Source organism: Lagopus muta, chromosome 25, assembly GCF_023343835.1.
Source record: "Lagopus muta isolate bLagMut1 chromosome 25, bLagMut1 primary, whole genome shotgun sequence".
Lineage (NCBI taxonomy): Eukaryota > Metazoa > Chordata > Aves > Galliformes > Phasianidae > Lagopus > Lagopus muta.
The window spans coordinates 1,509,672-1,526,877 of NC_064457.1; the positions used below are offsets into that span (position 1 = coordinate 1,509,672).

Below are 17,206 nucleotides of genomic sequence, written 5' to 3' on the forward strand. Positions count from 1 at the left end.
AAAATCACAAAAAAAACCCCATCCATAAACACAAAGTGACACCGTCTGCTCCACATCCCCACCAGAAGTGCAGGAAAGGGCACTCACCCACAGCGCAGCCAGCCGGGTCCTGGCCTGGAGCTCACGCAGCATCTCCTTCCATCACCCAGGTCCCACATCACAGCTACGCCTGTCGCCCTCAGGAGCCTCCTCGACTCAGGCCTTTAGCTACCAACCTCTCTGCCACGACTCTTCTGCAGTCACAACGAATGAGACGCAGCCCTGGGCTGCTGCAGAGCTCCAGTTGACACCTAGATGAGAGCCGGCGGGCAGCTCTAACCTCGTTCAGCGCCACCAGGCCTGAGTTCCCCTCCTCACTGCTCTGCACTGAGCTCACGCACAGAGAGCTGGAGGAAGGAGCAAGGTTGAGAAGAAAAAAATCAGCATTATAAATCTAAAATTTTATTGAGACCAAAAAAAAACAAAACAAAAACGGACAGAGCTCGGTATGAAGTTAAAATCCAAACACGTACTTTACATTTCAACAACGTTTTCACAGAAACCTAAACACATGCTTTTAAAAAAAGGTTTGTACAATGCAAGTCTAGATACATACCACCCTACAAGGAGGTGCCAGGAGTCTGGTGGGGCTCATGATCCCAGACATGAAATAAGTCATCATTTGTAATAAACTGGACTTAAAAAAAAACCCCTCTGAAGGTTCAGGGTTACTCATTTGGCTCCGGCACCAATGCGTGGCCTCCTAAAAACAATCACTTGTAATGGGAGAATATGGAATTCATTTTTGTTATTTTATTTTTTGTGCTGCTTTTGTGGTTTCCTCTCTCTCCCATGTGATAAATGTGAAGGGGTTCCCAGTGCTGCTGGCTGGACAGTCAAATTAAGGTGGGAAAAGGAACGAATGGTCACAAGTCTCCCTCCCCCCTGGTTTTGACAAATAGCACCTTGTGATGGAAAGAAACAAAAAAAGGTAGAAAGGCTTTGAAGGGGTCAAGATGCATCCCCAGCCCACCCTCCCACCTACAATGCGTGTGTCAGTAGCTGGCAGTTCTGCTGCAGGACAATACGAATCACAAGTCTCCCCTCACCCTCCCTCCCCCCCCCCGATACCAACTGCTCTGAGGGTTTTGAGGACCTCGGCTCCAAAGATGTGGACATTCACAGTCTCAGGCTCACGTCAGCCTCCCTGTCTCCTTAGTTCTGGTATCAATACTGGGCTTTTACTTTTCTTTCTGTTTCCTTTTTCTTTGTTTTTTTTCCTCCTTTTCTGAATTCAGGTTCTAAAAAAGACCTGGAAATGATCTGGATCACCAGACCTCATCTCCCTCCCTCCCCGATGAAACAAGACCAATTGCCCCACATCCCTCCCCCCCAAACACCCCCAGACCGATACAACCAGTAATAGCGAAAGAAAAAACAAAACGGAACAAAAATGAAACCAACGACAGAAAACAGAAAACCAAAACGAGAACAAAAAAAATTAAAACAACAAAACCAAACCAAAAACCTACACGCATGCTACGCCGTAAAAATGCAGAGTTAACACTATTGGGAAGAAGGCTGTGGGTTGCTGAGATGGTCTTTGAAGAATGAGCAGTATCCATCTGCACTCCTTGTCCCCAGCCCACCCATCACCACTGACAGTCCTTCATGGAAGGGGCTTTGCTTCCTCTCCCACAAGCTGCCAAATGAACAGCCTGGAAATCCCATGCCCCCCCTCCCCTCCCCTTTCCCCAGACCCCCCACCCTTCCCTCCCTCCCCCCCCCCAAAGTGAGCCGGGCTGGTTTGAATCTGTACACAGCATGAAGCTGCATAAAGCAGCGGAGCAGCTGCAGGGCACAGAAACCATACTGGTCTCTTAAAAGGGCATCTTCTCCAGCCATCTCTACGCTCCCGACTGAGCAGAGCTGCGTTTTCCCCCTCTCGCTCAAACCCACAGTTCAGATCTTTATACAAAGGCTGGCCAGGGCGGGTGCCAGGGTTTAGTTCTTGTCCTCTTTCTTGTCATCGTCCTCTGAGGGGTAGGAATGCCATGTCAACCTCTCCTCATAGAACGAGATGACCACCTGGGGGCACTTGATGTTGGCTTCCTTGGCGGGGGACCAGGTCGGCCTCGTCAGAGTTCTTCCTACAGGCCAGAGCAGAGGAGCAAATTAGGGGGCTGCAGAGGGAGGTGGAAGAACTGGAGAGAATCGAGCAGTTGGAAAACCGAGGTGTCCTCAGGCAAATCCTTCCCGAGTGACTCCGGTGCAGAGAGAAGCAGCACGTGAGCCCTCAAAAGCAGGCTGTGTTGTCAGGCGTGGGGACAGCAGCCACATCGAAACTGCAGCCCTTCCCCAGCTACTCCGTACTTCTGATACAGTGCAAGATCAAGTGCTTCCTGCACCTTCACCTGCCTGGTTCGGCTCCCAGCTGCACCAGCACCAAGCCCTGTTTCCCTAGAGCTGAAAGGGTCACGGCTCTCCTTGGGATGTGGCCTTCTGCAGCTGTGGCCCGTGCCACGACATCACACCCCTCTCTCTCCCCAAGCTCGCGCCTGCTGCAGGGGGGCATCTTAAGAGCCACGCAATCCCAAGGGCCCTACCTGCTTCTTTCACATCCACGTTAGCCTCAGCGCAGAGGGTCACCTCAGGCAGCAGCGCCATCGTGAGAGATTTCGTGCCAGGTAGCAGGGACTCCCCAGGTGCAGGTCCTTCCCTCTCTGGCACAGAATAAGCGAAGAAATGACAGACACAAAGACACACTCACCACTTCATCAGGAACATGAGCTCCCCGCTGGAATCTGTGGCACCGATGATCCGCTCCGGCTCAAAGCCCCGGGCAAAGCCTCGTGGTTTCTCCGACTGCAAGAGACAAGTTTCCACTTGTAGCATTGAAGGGTGATGGGTCACAGCCCTGCTGCAGGCCACACAGATGCACTGAGGGCTGCTCAGAAAGGCTCTGTGCATCAGATGCTTGGACTGCAATGACCGAGGCCAGCAGGCGCTGAGCAGACAGCTCAGGTGTACACCAGAGGGGACCTGAGGCCCCAGGGCAGTCCAAAGCCACAAGCAGAGGATCTGATTTCCGAGGCACAGCTGCTCAAACTTTTGTGCTGGCCGAGATTCAGCAGCTCCCAGGATGCAAACCAGACCGCAGAGCCTCTGTCCTGTCCTTTTTCCACAAGCATCCCCAGAGGGAGGCTCCCTGCTCTGCCCTGCTCCCTCTCTCGAAGGCCCTGCAGCCCATTTTACCCCTGCGGCTGCTCACGAGAAGCCATGGCTCCACATTATTTAAGTTCAAAGACTGACCTCTCAGTTTAGTGCTAGAAGCAGCCCTAGATTCTCACAGAGGCCTGGCTCAGAGAGCAGCTCATGCCTCCTTCCAAAAAAGCTGCAGCTTTTCAAAAGCTCTCCAGCTGTGCCTCGCTCATCTGGAATAGCCTCCCCTCTGTGCAGAACCATTTGACTGAGGTTTCAGAGCACGGCTATTCCAGTGCTGGACACTGAGCCATATCCAGAGCTAGGGAGGTGAGTACAGAAAGCCCACGCTGCCTCACCTCCTCCTTCTTCTTCTTTGGTTTGCTCTCCTCCCCTTTGTCCTCTGTGTCAGACTCTGCTTTGCGTTTGCTCCCCTCAGACTTCTCACTCTCGTGTGCAGTTTTCTGGGACTGAAGGAACTCTGCAATGAGGTCTGGGCAGTCGAGGTTCTCCTCTGGCTCCCATGTGTTATCTTCACTGGAATCAAAACCAGCAGTTTAATTTACAGGCAGAGACAGACAGAAAGTCCTGACACCACATCAAGTGGAGATGCTGAGAGAAGCAGCAGGATTCTGTGCCCTCACCCCACGAAACAGATAAGGGCAGTGATGCCAGAGGCCAGGGCAGTTATTTCTCTTTTCATCTGTCTGCTTGCTTCACACTCCGTTGAAGGGAAGGAAGCCCCATGTACCACCATGGCACTGCACAGTTAATCCGTGAGACAGAAGCAGGACTTTCTCACCTAGGCTACGCTCGCAGTGCTCCAATTAGAGCTGGTGACACTCAGTACCACCTTCTCCATCATTACACTCACCCTGAGCCTGTCAGCTCCATTTTGCAGACAAGGAGAGGCCCTGTGAGCAAATCATTTCTGTCTCACGTCTGATCCAAGTCTCCCCTCTTTCAGATTAAAGCCCCCTCAACCCATCACTATCAGAACAGGTAAAAAGTCAGCCTCCCTCTTGCTTACTTACTCGGAGAAGCCTTTCCATTTCAGCAGATATTCCACCTTGCCCTTCACCACCCGTCGATCCAGGACCTTCTCCACCACATACTCCTCCTCTTCTTCCTCTAAGACCTCTTCTACTTTCTTCTTGTTCTGTTTTTTTCCCATTGTGCTGGCCAGTTTTTCAGCTTACGGGCGACGCTGCTGAAAGGGGAAAGAAGATCACAGTGTGTGTTAAGGACAGGTTTGCCTTTGCAAGGCAGCAGAAGTATACACTGTACCCAGCTTTGCCTCTATGTAACCAGCACAGAAGGCTCTTTTAGAGGAAGCAGGCACTTACAAAGCAGGAAACACACAAAGCCCTTCCACTCATCTCAGCTCTACCCTGTCCTGAGCTGTGGAAACCATGTGCAAATCCACACGGCAGCAGGAGGGAGAAAGCACACTGCTGACATTGATTTGAAGTTAATAAACAGTTAATCCAAGCTAAACAAAAGTCACAGTCCCTGATCCTGAGCTCCCCACGTTCTTTTCTTCGGTGTTTTCATGTATGTGCACTCTAGGATGTTCATCCAGCTCCAAAGTTTTTCTTCTCCTTATCTCCAGGGCACACAAACAGCCACAGAGCCACAAGCCCAGAGCTGGTGGGAATCATCTGAAGCACTGCAGGGTTTGCAGGATGCTCTGACCCAAACCAAGGCCATTCCCTGCACAAAGGAATATGGGAGTGCTGCCCTCGGGTTCAAAGACTGCCCAAAGGGTCGGGAGGTGGTGAGCATTGCCAGCCCAGGTCACCAGCACCGAGTCACTGTCACTGCTCTGTCACCAGGACTGAACCTCCTGGTCCCGGCTCTGCATCCCATGAGGGCTGATTGTCACCCACCCACCTTGCTGAACAGCTGCCCAGAGCCTTCCTGGCCTAACTGCTTTGTTCCGGTAAGAAATGCTTTTTCTGCCAAGCAAGATGACTGGCGAGCTGGTCAAACATTACCAGCCCAAAGACTTTATTTGTGCCGCTCAGGTGAACGCTGTACAACACATTTCAGCTTGACAAGAATCAATGCCAGGTAGTTTACACAGCAAAACAAGAATCCTGCAGATCTACGCTAAAGGAAGATGTCAGAGTTAAGAACAACCTCGGCTCTCAGCTGAGCGAGCTCCCTTTGTACAAGATGTTGCTGAGTTGAGCAGCTGCCATTAAAGCCCCATTCAAAGGAAAAGGCTCAAAAAGGAGCCCCACAAAGCCCACAACATGAACGACACCAGAAACCCCACCAGAGAGGACAGGAGGGACCCAGCCGAGGCTCCAGACCACCCTGTCTGTGCTGCTGTCTCACAGACGGGCCCTAAGGGCAGCCAAGGAGCATGGAAAAGCACAGAGAAAGCAGCACTTCTCCTTCTGGCACGCACTGCACTCAAATGTTTGGATTTTGGACCTCGCTGCTGCTCGGAGCACACACTGTGCAGAGGATGGGCACCGAGCTGCTGGCGAGCCAGGCAGAACAACAGCCCTCCTTCAGCACAGGGCTCTGCTGCTTTGTGCTTACCTGGTGGTTTCAGAAAGAGAGGGGTCAGCACCAGAGCAGGCTGGAGATGGAGACAAGGGAAGAGCTTGCCCTGCTGCCTTACAGAGCTGCAGCATCCATCAGAAGAGATGAAGCCTGCTCTGAGCGCTGTGTGAAGCCATGAGAAGTTCCCCAGCCTGTAAAGCCCAGCAGCTGGAGCAGTGACAGGGACATTCCCACTGCAGGGGCACGGCTACCACAGGGCTCCTTTATTAAATACCACAGCACACCCAGCCCCCAGGGATACAGATTTCCTGCCCCGTTCCTGGGGGAGGGGAGCAGTAAAAGTTGGGAACAGCTTGCTGAAACGAAGCTGTACAACATCATGTAGCAGAAAAGCTTTTCCCTGCCCTGCTCCCAGGCTAAGGCAGAGCCAGATATTCACTGGGCATTGACTGGACGCTGGGTGGAGGCGAGCCCAAGGCTGTGCAATGCAACAAGGCGAAGCTGCCAGCGCCTGCAGGAAGCCAGGCTCGAGTTTCACTCTGGAATTCCTCTGGCAGCTCCTTCCTCCCCTTCGCCCCCGCGGGGAGGAGGATCCTCCCCTCACTGAGGCACAACCTGTATGTGGAGAAAAGGGCCCGCAGGGGTGAGATCCTGGGGTTCCCTGCTCCCAGCTGCAGCCAAAGGGATCTCAGTCACAAACGCTGCAGTTGTCGCCTTGTTCTTAAGGACCTTGGGATGCTGAGTTAAGGAGCCCGAGTTCCCTGGACCAAAGTCTGTAAGAGGCACAGGAACCAGAGCTGGGAGTGAGACAGGCAGAAACGGAGAAAGCAGGAAAGCCACGGAGCAGCGCAAGCAATGCCGTGCCACAGCTCCATCATTACAGGAAGGGCAGAGAAGATGCAAATGCGAGGCCAGGAGCACTTGCAGAAAAAGCAGGCCAGCAGCAGAGCCCAGGGGGCCCGGTGGCTCCGGGGCTCCACGCAGCACAGCACATCTGCAGCCTGCAGCAGGCAGGCGATGCTGAGCCCCAGCACAGCAGCTGCTGCAGAGCCTGGCGTTGCAGAGGCGAGCTGCTGTGCAGGCCTTTCACTGCACTGCAGTCAGGGAGGCTGGAACACGACAAAGGGATTCGGCAAAGATTGCAGCCTTTGCATGAGGGCATTTCAAACCCTGCTTGTTTTCTTGATTCAAAACAAGCCACAGGCACACAGAGCACGGCTTGGTTTGGGGTTGGAGGGGAATGCAGCGGGGGCAACAGACAGCAATCGTGGGGACATCGCTCACGGCCACAGGGTTTGGGGCTGGATGATCCCACCCCAAGAAAGTCTCATGAAGTAGCACACGTTTCCTATGTTCAACTTCAATTTTCCCTCACTTAACGCATGAAAAAGTTGGTCTACACTGATAAACAGGACCATCCTGAGTCTAGCAATCCTGCACTAAGCCCTTCTGTTTTCATTTGCCACTTCTTACCTAACGTTCAAGGCAAGGCTGAAATCCTTTGTGAAAAGGAAAGCAGAGCAGTGAAAGATTGCAAGAATGACTCCTTGGTCTGCAGCTAATAGGAAAAGCACCCGACACACCTAAGGCACTCGAAAAGAATTCAAAGCCCAGTAAAAGGGCAGGAAAAAAGAGGCCCAGCATGAAGGTGTGCACAAAAGCCTGCTTTATAGGGACAGGAATAGCAGGCGGAGGAAGGAGAGCTTGGCTGACAGCATGGACCAGCACAGAACTCTGCTCACTGCACTTCTTGGGGCGGTAGGGAATGGAACTGATGCTGAGAGGCTGCTGAGGGAGAGCTGCTGCCCTTGCAGAGTGCCTCGTGCTCATCTTTTCAGTAGGGAGCTTAACAAAAGGAGAGCCAAGAAAAATAACGTGGAGACCCAGAGGTTGGGTCTGAATACAGCCCGGTTCCATCAGCTGCACCTTAAAGGATGAGCAGTTCAGCTTCGCTTTAATGAGCTCTAAGCTTTAAACATTTCCTCCCTTCTGCCTTTCTCAAACTCGGCCGGGATCTCTCGTCTCTGTAAGGACTTACAAACACTCCAAGTTTATTCTGCATGTGTCAGGGAAAGGCAGCAGGCACCGTCCTGATGAAGTGGGAAGCAGCACGTGAAACCTTCCACACTCCAGAACCTGAACACAACAGAAAACACCTCCAGAAAGTCCGAGTCAAAGCTCAAGGCTTCGAGCAGAGATCAAACTAAAGGAAAGCCACAGCCTTTGAGCTCGGCCACATCATTTCCAGTTAAGTTCACAATCCAGGAGAGAATGTTATCTCTGGATTTAAGAGAAAAACACACACAGCTGGGATATCATAAGGGAACTTGAGCTACAAACCCCATCCCATAGACAGAGATTCCACGGTTTGGTTGGCAAAGGCAGACAGAACCCTGGGGGCCAAAAGCGGAGGGTGGGAACACAGGGCCGCGTTCCTCCTCTCCAATTTATGCAAAGGGAGGAAAGCATTACCGCAATATCTTTGGTTTTAGGATGGGAGCTGATGGCTTCAGGCTGCTGTCGGGTACCGGGAACAACAACTTCTCAGCAAAAGCAGCGAGGCACAGACAGCCCACGGAGGTGGGAGCGTCCCCACGCCTGGAGGAGCTGCAGCACGGCGGGGATGTGGCACTGATGGGCGCGCTGAGCAGCACGGTTGGGATCTGAGGGCTCTTTTCCAACCGTATCGATCACCGCACGGACCCCAGGTGTTCACAGCAAACGTCGCCTCGATTCCCACCCCCACCTGCCGCCCGTCTCTTAAAGCAGCACAGGATCTTCGCAGTGCCCGAACGCTCCGGGAGGCGCCGCTTCCCGCCACAAAACCCCGCCGCTTTTCGTTCTTTCAGCTTCACGCAAACAACGCGTTTGAAAACTCAACACCCGCCCCAACCGCAGCGGGTTCGGGTCCGGGTCCACCTCCTCCTCCTCCTCGTCCTCCCATGGGGGTGCGAACCCCCTCCGGCCCCACATCTTTGCTCTCCACAGCCCAACCTTCCCCCCCACGCTCCGAACGCGGCTCCTCCACACCGCCCCCCCCCCCTCAAATCTCCACACCCGGTGCCGCCCACCCCGCTCCGTTCCGTTCAGGCCCCGCTTTGTCCCCGCGCGGCCCCGCCTCGCTCGGTTCCCCCCCCCACCCCAATCACCGCAACCCCTCACCCCAACGCCGCAAGAGTAACCGCGGCCCGGCCCCGCGCACCTTGCACAGCCCCGCCAACGGTTACCGAAGGGAAGCGGCCTACGGGCGGGCAGGGGCCGGCGCCGCGGGCCTGGCGCGCTCCGTCTGCCTCCGTCGAACAAAAGAGCCCGGCCAGCCCCAGTGCCCGCCGCGCCGCGCCGCGCATGCGCCGCGACCCGCACCCACCGCGGTGCACTATGGGAGATGCAGTCCGCCGCCGTTAGATGCGGGAGTTGCCGCGGGGCATCGTGGGAGGTGTAGGCCCTCGCTGACGTCGGCGCGAACTACAGCACCCAACATGCACCGCGCCGGCCGGAAGAGGAAGTGCAGCTCGCGGTATAAGGCTGCCGCGCCGCCGTGCGGTTTAAAGGGGCCGCGTCCTGCGTGAGGAGGTGAGAGGGTCCTGAAAGAGGGAGGGGCGGATCTGGCCGTAACTGGGACGCTGAGCTCTGTATGGGGAGCCCGGCGCGGTAGGGGGGAGGTTGTATGGCTTGTTTTTGGGGCTGAGGCCTTGAGAGGGAGAGGCCTCCGAGTTCGTGCCTGTGCCCCGCAGCCCCGGATCGCGACCCCCGGGGTGCAGTGGGGGTAACAGCGGCTCCCCCTGAGAGCCCTTAATTCGGATCTTAAGCAAAAGCCCCGAAAGAGGATTTGGCATGACTGCTTAAAGCTGCCCCCCAAAGCTGCCTTCTCCCTTTGGTTTATCGAGTGAAGACCAATTAACTGTGAATCGAGCTTAAATGAGATTATTTGATGCTCGGTGTGAAAGTGTGACCGTGAGACACGTGTGCGTTCCCTCATGGGAGCGAGCAGCAGCGGCCTCGTGCTGTGCCAGGCCTGGGGCTGTGCTCGGTCCTGCTCTGCCCACGGGCAGCACTGGGTCCTCTGGGGCTGCATGGACCCCTCCCAAGGCAGCCCTGTCGCCCCCCAGCTTTGCCCATCCCATCCAAGGAGCAGCGGCCCCCAGCTGTCCTTTGTGGTCTCCAATCTCCTATAGCTGAGCAACCCAGCCCCTCTTTTCTGCTATTCCGTGAGGGCTGTTTTTTCTCTCTTCTCCTCTCCCCGTTTTTGCCCTGGAAGCAGTGGGATCACAGCTGCCTGGAGAGCTGAGCGCCCATTGCTGAGCCCGGCAGGGTGACTGGTAGCACGTTTTCTGCCCTCAGTGCCCAGGGGGAGGATTGCATGCAGTGAAATGCAGTGGGATTTTTTTGGCAGGTTCTCCTCACTCTCCCCCTTACAGCTCAAACTGGAAACGGCAGCGGCAGCAGCAGCAGCAGCCTGACCCAGCCATAGTGAGAGCTGTCACTGTGAGATACCCCAGATCTGCCTGCACTGGGCCTGGAGCTCCTGCTCTGTGCCCTCAGCTCTTCTCTGCTGTCCATTCACACCTTCTGTGCTCTCTGCATTGGATCAGACGAGTGAAATCTTGCAAACCAGTGGAGCCAGATTTTTGAAGCGTGGATCGTGGCTCACCCCTCCCCTTGTCCTGGCTAAAATTAGCTCAGCCTTCAGAAGAGCTTTGCTTCACAACCCAGCGGATAAATAAAGGCTGAGCTCGCAATGCTACCCAGCACTTGGCAGCTCCCATGGCCTAAAAGGCAAAGCTCCAGGAACTGGGAACAGGTGAAGGGTTGCTGTGCCTCTCTGCTCCGCGTCCCTCAGGAGCCAGGGCTGTGTCCTCAGCCTCAGGTTCATCCCAGGGGCTCCAAATGCCTTGCACAACAAACAGGAGAGGTGAAACCAGGACACGTTTGGTCTGCTAGCTCCCCCTGATGAGCTCTCCTGCTCTGTGTGGTCCAGACCAGGAAGGGACGCTTGGATGGGTTGGTTTGTGCTGTTATGGAGTGTGGGGACTGTCTGTCCTCTCTCTTGCTCGTGGCGCTGGCATCGTGTCTGTGCTATCATTGCAAAACAGGGATTACTGCAGGAGAATGCAGTGGGGCAGCAAATCAGCTGGGGGCCCAGCAGTGCCCGAGGGATGTGGTGGAGGAGGCAGCAGCTCGTGGCAAAACTCAGCAGGAGAGATGAGGGCACCGTGGGGTGCTGGGGAGGGTAGGAGCAGGGAGGGCAGTGAGGGCGAGCGGTTGCAATGCAGGCACGACGTCCAACCAGAGGGGGAAATCGTGGTCTGGAGTTTGCTGCTTATTCAGTTGAATTGTGAAAGAGCTGAGAGGAGCGGCGTTGTCTGCGTCTGGTGCTAATGGGAGACGTGCTGGGGCAGCAGCAGGAGCTGGGCTGATCTCAGGGAGAGGAGCAGGCTCATCTGGCAGCGGGAGGATGCTGGCTGGGAGGTGGCTGCTTTGCTTGTGCTGGGCAGACAGCAGGGGGAGGCTGGTGAGAGGAGGAAGCTGTGATCAAAGCGGGATTCTTTCCTTACCACCTGAACAGGCAGCACTGGTGTTTCAGTGCAGAACTGCCATGCAGTGTGAGGAGGGGCTGGGCTCTTCCATGCTTTTCTCCTATGGAGCTACAAGGAGAAGAGATGCTGCATGTCCCAGTTCTGGCCATGGAGCAGCCTCCAGCATCCCCCAGCAGCAGCATGATGGGCTGTGTGGCCCATGTGGGGCCTGTGGGAGGTTAATGCTGCTTTGCTCTCTGCCCTGGGGGCTGCTGGAGTTGGATGCATCCTCTTTATTTCACGGTGGCTTACTGGATTGGATCAGCTGTGCTAAGACTGGGGGCTGCAGAGGTGCTGCTGGGTGAGACAGAAATGTGAACTTCTGGGGGTGTGGGGAGAACGTGGGGAATCCTGAATGTCTGAGGGCTCCATCTCTTCCTATCATGTCCTTTGTCCTCTGTGCAGATGTTTCCTTCTGGACTCTGGCTCTAGGATGTTGGAGAGCCGAGAGGAGGTAAGACGCCTCCTGATGTGATTTTATCTGCTCCTGGCTGGGGTTTGGCAATGCTGGAGCCCTGAGTGCTGCATGGAGGGGAGAGAGGAGCTGAATGCTGGGCAGAGCTGGGGGGTGGGTGGGGATGAGACTGGGAGGTTCTGCCCTGTGCTCAGGCAGTGTTTGTGCCCAGGAGCTGACCACAGTGCGCGTCCAGGACCCTCGGGTGCAGAACGAAGGCTCCTGGAACTCCTATGTGGATTATAAAATCTTCCTCCATGTAAGTTGTGGCTGCTGGGAAACAGCAGAGCTCACCTGCCTCGTTGCCCCTCAGTTGGGAGGATCGCATCTGTGGTTTGTTTGTTTGTTTTGTGCAGACCAACAGCAAGGCCTTTACAGCCAAGACCTCATGTGTGCGACGCCGGTACCGTGAATTCGTGTGGCTGAGGCGGCAGCTCCAGAAGAATGCTGGCTTGGTGTAAGCGTGCCATGAGCTCCCTGCTTCCCCCCACCTGCACCCAGACACCACACTTCCATTGCTCTGGGTGTCTTATGTGCTCTCGGAGCAGATGGGGATAAAAAAGGCAGAGGGGTGGCTTTCTCCAGACGTAGATGTGGGACGCTGGCACTCGTGAGGTCTGGCTCTGCACAAAGCAGGGGGCCAGCTGCTGCTACCGTGGTGCCCCACATCTTCTTGCTCCAGTGCTGGGCAATCTGACCCTGAGCTGCTGCCTTTGCTCTCTTCCTGCAGGCCTGTCCCAGAGCTGCCTGGGAAATCCACCTTCTTTGTGGGGAGCACAGATGAATTCATTGAGAAGAGGAGGCAGGGGCTGCAGCAGTTCCTGGAAAAGTGAGTGAAGCTTTTGCACACACCTCTGGGAGGGCGTGAGAGGGAGGATGCAGTGCTTGGAAGATGCTGTTTGTGAGGTGGCAGTGGATCTGCTGGGGGGGTCACCCTGGCCATGTGAGCTGCCTGGACAGGGCCGAGTGCTCTGTGCTCCTGCAGACTTGCCTCAGCCCCTTCTCTTTTCGCACAGGGTTGTGCAGAATGTTGTCCTCCTCTCCGACAGCCGGCTGCACCTCTTCCTGCAGAGCCAGCTCTCCGTGCCTGAGATAGAGGCATGCGTGCAAGGCCAAGGCTCACAGACAGTGACAGAAGCCATCCTGCACTATGCCATGTCCAACTGTGGCTGGGTGCAGGAGGAGGAGAGCCGCCCTACGCTGCTGCCGGGAGGAGGTGTGCATGGCAGGTAATGCAGGCAGGGAAAGGCTGACCCAGGGGCACCACAGTGGGGCAGAGCCCAGCTCTCTTGCTGTGCTCAGAGCTGCTTTGTGCTGGCTTGAGCAGACCTGGTACCAGCAGCACCCTGAGCCAGGTGGTGCCCTGCTGCCCACACCTCCCCTTGCCTGTGCTTGCAGCTGTAGGAATGCTGCTTAGAAATGGCTGGTGTCTGTGCAGTGCAGTTTCACTTTTAGGAAACAATTCCTACTATGAAATGAGAGGAGCTGCCAGCCTTTCCAGGGACTCCTGAGTGGCTTTTTGAGTTGCCTGTCACATCTTTGTTGCAGTCATTTAAAGGAATAAAGCTGAGCATGTGTTCCATAGCCCTGCACACAAGCGGGCAGGATTCCAGGGACCAGATGAGCAGAGATGGATGTCACAGGCTGTTGCCAGTGTCTCCTGTGCTGCCCTTCAGGCTGCCTGGAAAGGGTGACCTGTTCTGGCCATAGCCAAGGCTTAGCAGAGGAGAGCTTGAGTCTCCCAGAAAAACTTAAGCTGAGATTTACAGAGATCTTTGGATGCATTCCTTTCTTAATCTCTGTGTGGTGAGGAACCTTTGAGCCTTTCAGAACACAGGTTTTATGTGCATCTCCTCCCGGCCATTGCAGTGTGCAAGGCACATCTCATGCTCACCACAGCAGCAGAGCGCTGGCTGTGTGTGTGGGAATCAGCCAGGCATCAGGTAAGGAGGGCTGCCACCTTGCTGCCAGTCGAGGGTTTTCTGTACCTGGGGAGACAGCTGCTATGGTAGGAGAGGAAAGCATCCTGCGTTTGTCACCTCTGCATCAAGTCCTGCAGGTCCAGGTTGCCTGGCAGTGAAGCTCCGCATCCCTGCGCTCCTTGAGCCTGCTGTGCAAGAGGCCGTGTCTGGCCTTCTGTACCACTTCTGCAAGTGCTTTTTCAGCTTGGTTTTCAATGAATGGAAAGAAAGATGTTTCTAGACCCCAGCTGGGTTGAAAACAGAGCTCTTTGTGCTTGAAGGATAGGGTTTGGGAGAGCACAGCAGCCTGAGCTAGCAGGGTAGGTATGCAGGTGTTGGGCTGCGTTTTCCTTGCTGCTGCCAGCACCTTCTGCCTCTCACTGGTGGTGCTGCCCTCGTGTACAACCACAAGCAGCCGCTGCAGTGCTGCCAGTGCTCTGACTGCTCTCTTTTCAGCTGTGCCAGCCTGGGGGCCACACAGGGGCTGAGCTGCCTGGAGACCCTCCCGCACTGGAGCGACTTTGGCATGGATGACGCGCACTCGGACAGCCCTGATGAACCAGCAGAGCCCTTGGGTGGACAGCAGGAGATGCAGTAAATGGTTTGAGCGACCTCACCTGCCTTCCCCAGGACCTGCAGCCCTCTCTGGAGGAGCTGCTGCTGGCTGAGCCAGAGGGAGGCCGGGCTGGCAGGACTGGGGATGTGCTGGGAACACGGCTTTGTCCTTGGCTCTGTGGTGTCCGGGGCTCGTGTGCTCTCTCCCTGATGACTCTCAACTGTCCTTGATATCCCAGGCAGCGTGTTTGTGTAGCTCTTCTCTTTGGAGAAGAGATCTAGTGGTTAGTGAAACCTGTGTTTCTTATTCCCGTGGCCCTTTGCTCTCCAATTGGAGTGGTAGCAGGGCTTGGTTAGGTCACAGTGCACAGTGTTATTGGTACATTCCTGGCCCTGGGCAGGGTGGGATGTGCTGGCTGTGATGTGTGCAGCCTCAGACTGGCAGTGGGGAGCTGGCTGCTGCCCAGCAGATCCCTTTGGGTCAGCCCTCCGTGTGGAGGCTGCATTTCCCCAGCGGCAGCAGCTCTGTGCAGCTCCTGATGGTCTCAGCTGCATGGAACCCACAGCAGGCTGCAGATGCTCTGCCCACACCTGGGTCCTGCTGGCAGCATTTGCCCCACGAGCTGCACGCAGATGGGACAAATAGAGACGAAACCCACCCAGGAATGAGGGAACAGTTTATCTCCCCTGCCTGTCTGTGCAGCCACCCCTTCCAGATGGGATTCTGCAGCAGAACAAACCTTTTCCACACGTTGATAGCACAGTGGGGGAACGTGGGAGCAACAGGGGAGGAGAACGGGGGACTCACAGCCAGGAGGGAGGGAGCTCAGAGCGACGCAGCATGCAGCTGCCTTGCAGTGGGTGTCTGGCAACGCTTGGGCCCTGGTTACTTTTGCTGCTGCTCCCCTGTGCTCTCCTGCACCTTTTCCTATACCCTGAGCACTGGTAGAGGCAGAGCCGACGTGCTCTGACTTGAAATAAAAACAAAGTAGAAGAGGCTTTGCTGCTTGCTGGTGATGTCTGTCCTTGCTGTGTGGGTGGAGGGAGCCAAGCAGGGCCGAGGCCAAGCTAATTGGAGATAGATGGCTGGAGGGAACAGAGCTGCTGATGGCACCTCTCCCTATAGAGCCCTATAGAGCTGGTGCAGCTCACTGGGAGGGAGAGGTGAGAGGGTCCACAAAGCAGAAAGCAGGAGGGAGGGTCGTGCTGTCAGATCTGCGGGGCTTGGGGTGGTTGTCCTCACACAGAGGTTTGGGTTTGCAGAGGAGGGAGGGTTGGAAACCCATCGTGTGGCAGCCGAAATGTCAGGAGAAGTTCATGGTGAAGGCTGGCAGCTGCTGGTGCCATTGGCTGCCCCCCTTCATACATATTCATGTCTGCTGATGAACGTGCAGCTCCAAATGGCTCAGCTGCGAGGCCAGCTGTGGCCATAGACAGCACAGCATCCTGCAGGCATCGCTCCTTCGGCCAGGGCTGCAAAACCTGAGCACGGCACTCAGCCTGGAGCCGCAGCCCTGCTCCGGGCATCCCTCTCTCCATGCCCTGCCAGGAGCTGGCCAGCCCTGGGGCTTCCCTTTGTAAGTGATGGAGATCCAGCAGCCCTTCAAGCAGAGCTCGGTCCTCCTGCAGGGTGCCCATCCTTCCCCCTGGGGGGTGCAGCTGCTGCCCCGGTGTTGGCTGCTTGTCAGAGCCAGGCGGAAATTATTTTTAGTGGTGTTGATCGACTCTGCAAAGCTGTTGGGAAAACAGTGACTCATTCGGAGGCAGAACCGTGGAGGGGGGGGGGGGGGGGGGCGGTGAATAGCCGCCCCGGTGCTGCATGCAGAGCAGAACAGCGCTGCTCCCGCACTGCTGTGGCCGTAGGAATGGCTGGGGATGGGGTCCAAGATGTGCAGGGATGGTTTCCTGCAGGGCCTGAATGTGATGGATGGGGGTGCCGGGTCTCTCTGCCACGCATGGAACCGATGTAGGGGGAGCGCAGCCGGCTGTGGCTTGGGGTTCGCTCCGGGCTTTGAAGCAGCTGCGGTGGGCACACGGAGCGGCTCAGGGCAACCCCAACCGCCCCCCCTCCCCTCCCCGCAGCCCCGCACGTCTCTCCGCTCCCCGCCGCTGCCAGGAGCAAAGCTCGCCGCCTGGACGCGATCCAGGCTCTCCAGACAGCGCATCCTCGCCTTCCACGCCCGCCCCGGGGAAAGCTGTCTCAAAACTGTGCAAACAAACCACGGCGTGTGCGTCCCCCCCCCCCCCCCCCCCCCATTCTCACTGCACGCACCCACCGCTCCGTGTCCCCGGGGTACCAGGAAGGGGGTTGATGGAGCAGGGCAGGATCCGACCCCCGTGGTGTAAAGCGGGGTGAGCACCGTGCTGCAGTGCACGGAAGCCCTGGGAAAGGCTCTCTGCTGCTTTGGATCTTGTAGGAAGGTAAAGGGCAGCTGCCGGTGCGCCGGGGTAGGGGTTGGGGGGGGGTTGTGAACGTACACCTCCATCCCAGAGGTCCCTCCGTGCCCAGCTGAGCTCTGGGCATCCCAAATCCATCCCAAAGGCCCGAGGTCCGTACTACTAGCGAGCCCCGCATCAACGTTACCCCGCTTCTCAGCCCCGCATCCCCCCCCCTTACCCCCTTTCCAGCCCCCCACCGCCGGTGTCGCTCCCCCGGCCGGGCGGTGCGCGGGCCCAGAGCGCCACCTGGCGGCTGCACGGCGTAGTGCAGCTTGGAGCGGATAAAGCGGGGAGGGGGTGGGGGGGGAGCGAGTTTATTGCGGACCCCCGGCCCATGGGGGGGGGGGGGAGGGGGGTGATGATGCCCGAGTACCGAGGGGTGTGCAGGGTCCGGAGCACGCAAAGCTCTTCTTGTAACGGGTTCTCAAGGCTGGGGAGGGTCCTTGTGGCATCGCAGCGTGGGCAAGGGGAGGGGGTGAGCGCCTGGTTTGGGGAGGGGGGAGAGAAACGGTGAGTGTGGGGAA

The 17,206-nt window shown here is 56.5% G+C and overlaps 3 protein-coding genes across 4 annotated transcripts in view; 1 reads left to right on the top strand and 2 right to left on the bottom strand.

The window, feature by feature from the left end:
- Nucleotides 1-1,764: 1,764 nt before the first annotated feature.
- On the bottom strand, nt 1,765-9,041 carry CBX1 (chromobox 1). Its single transcript, XM_048926561.1, is given in 6 exon segments — nt 1,765-2,100; nt 2,102-2,129; nt 2,750-2,844; nt 3,540-3,717; nt 4,215-4,390; nt 8,900-9,041. Coding segments are annotated over 5 exon segments (558 nt in total). The 5' UTR covers nt 4,355-4,390; nt 8,900-9,041; the 3' UTR covers nt 1,765-1,983.
- A 130-nt stretch (nt 9,042-9,171) lies between these two features.
- Nucleotides 9,172-15,251, top strand: SNX11 (sorting nexin 11). Its single transcript, XM_048926560.1, has 7 exons — nt 9,172-9,270; nt 11,679-11,727; nt 11,900-11,986; nt 12,084-12,184; nt 12,458-12,556; nt 12,744-12,956; nt 14,145-15,251. The coding sequence occupies exons 2-7, from the start codon at nt 11,707-11,709 to the stop codon at nt 14,284-14,286; spliced, it is 663 nt and encodes a 220-aa protein (XP_048782517.1). The 5' UTR covers nt 9,172-9,270; nt 11,679-11,706; the 3' UTR covers nt 14,287-15,251.
- Nucleotides 15,252-15,865: 614 nt separating this feature from the next.
- The window catches only part of SKAP1 (src kinase associated phosphoprotein 1), a 125,636-nt gene continuing 124,295 nt past the window's right edge, over nt 15,866-17,206 (bottom strand). Inside the window, exons 13-14 of one of the 2 annotated variants that reach the window (XR_007373293.1) lie at nt 17,056-17,165; nt 15,866-15,977 (exon numbers count right to left, since the gene is read on the bottom strand). The gene's annotated coding sequence lies outside the window, so the exon portion shown is untranslated. Of the gene's footprint in view, nt 15,978-17,029; nt 17,166-17,206 lie in introns of those variants that run through there. The other variant, XM_048926558.1, reaches the window with a different exon arrangement.

Coding starts and splice junctions, on each gene's coding strand:
- SNX11 (XM_048926560.1), top strand. CDS start 11,707: ATGTTGGAGAGCCGAGAGGAG. Junction 11,987..12,083: donor ATTATAAAATCTTCCTCCAT/GTAAGTTGTGGC, acceptor TGTTTTGTGCAG/ACCAACAGCAAGGCCTTTAC. Junction 12,957..14,144: donor GGAGGAGGTGTGCATGGCAG/GTAATGCAGGCA, acceptor CTCTCTTTTCAG/CTGTGCCAGCCTGGGGGCCA.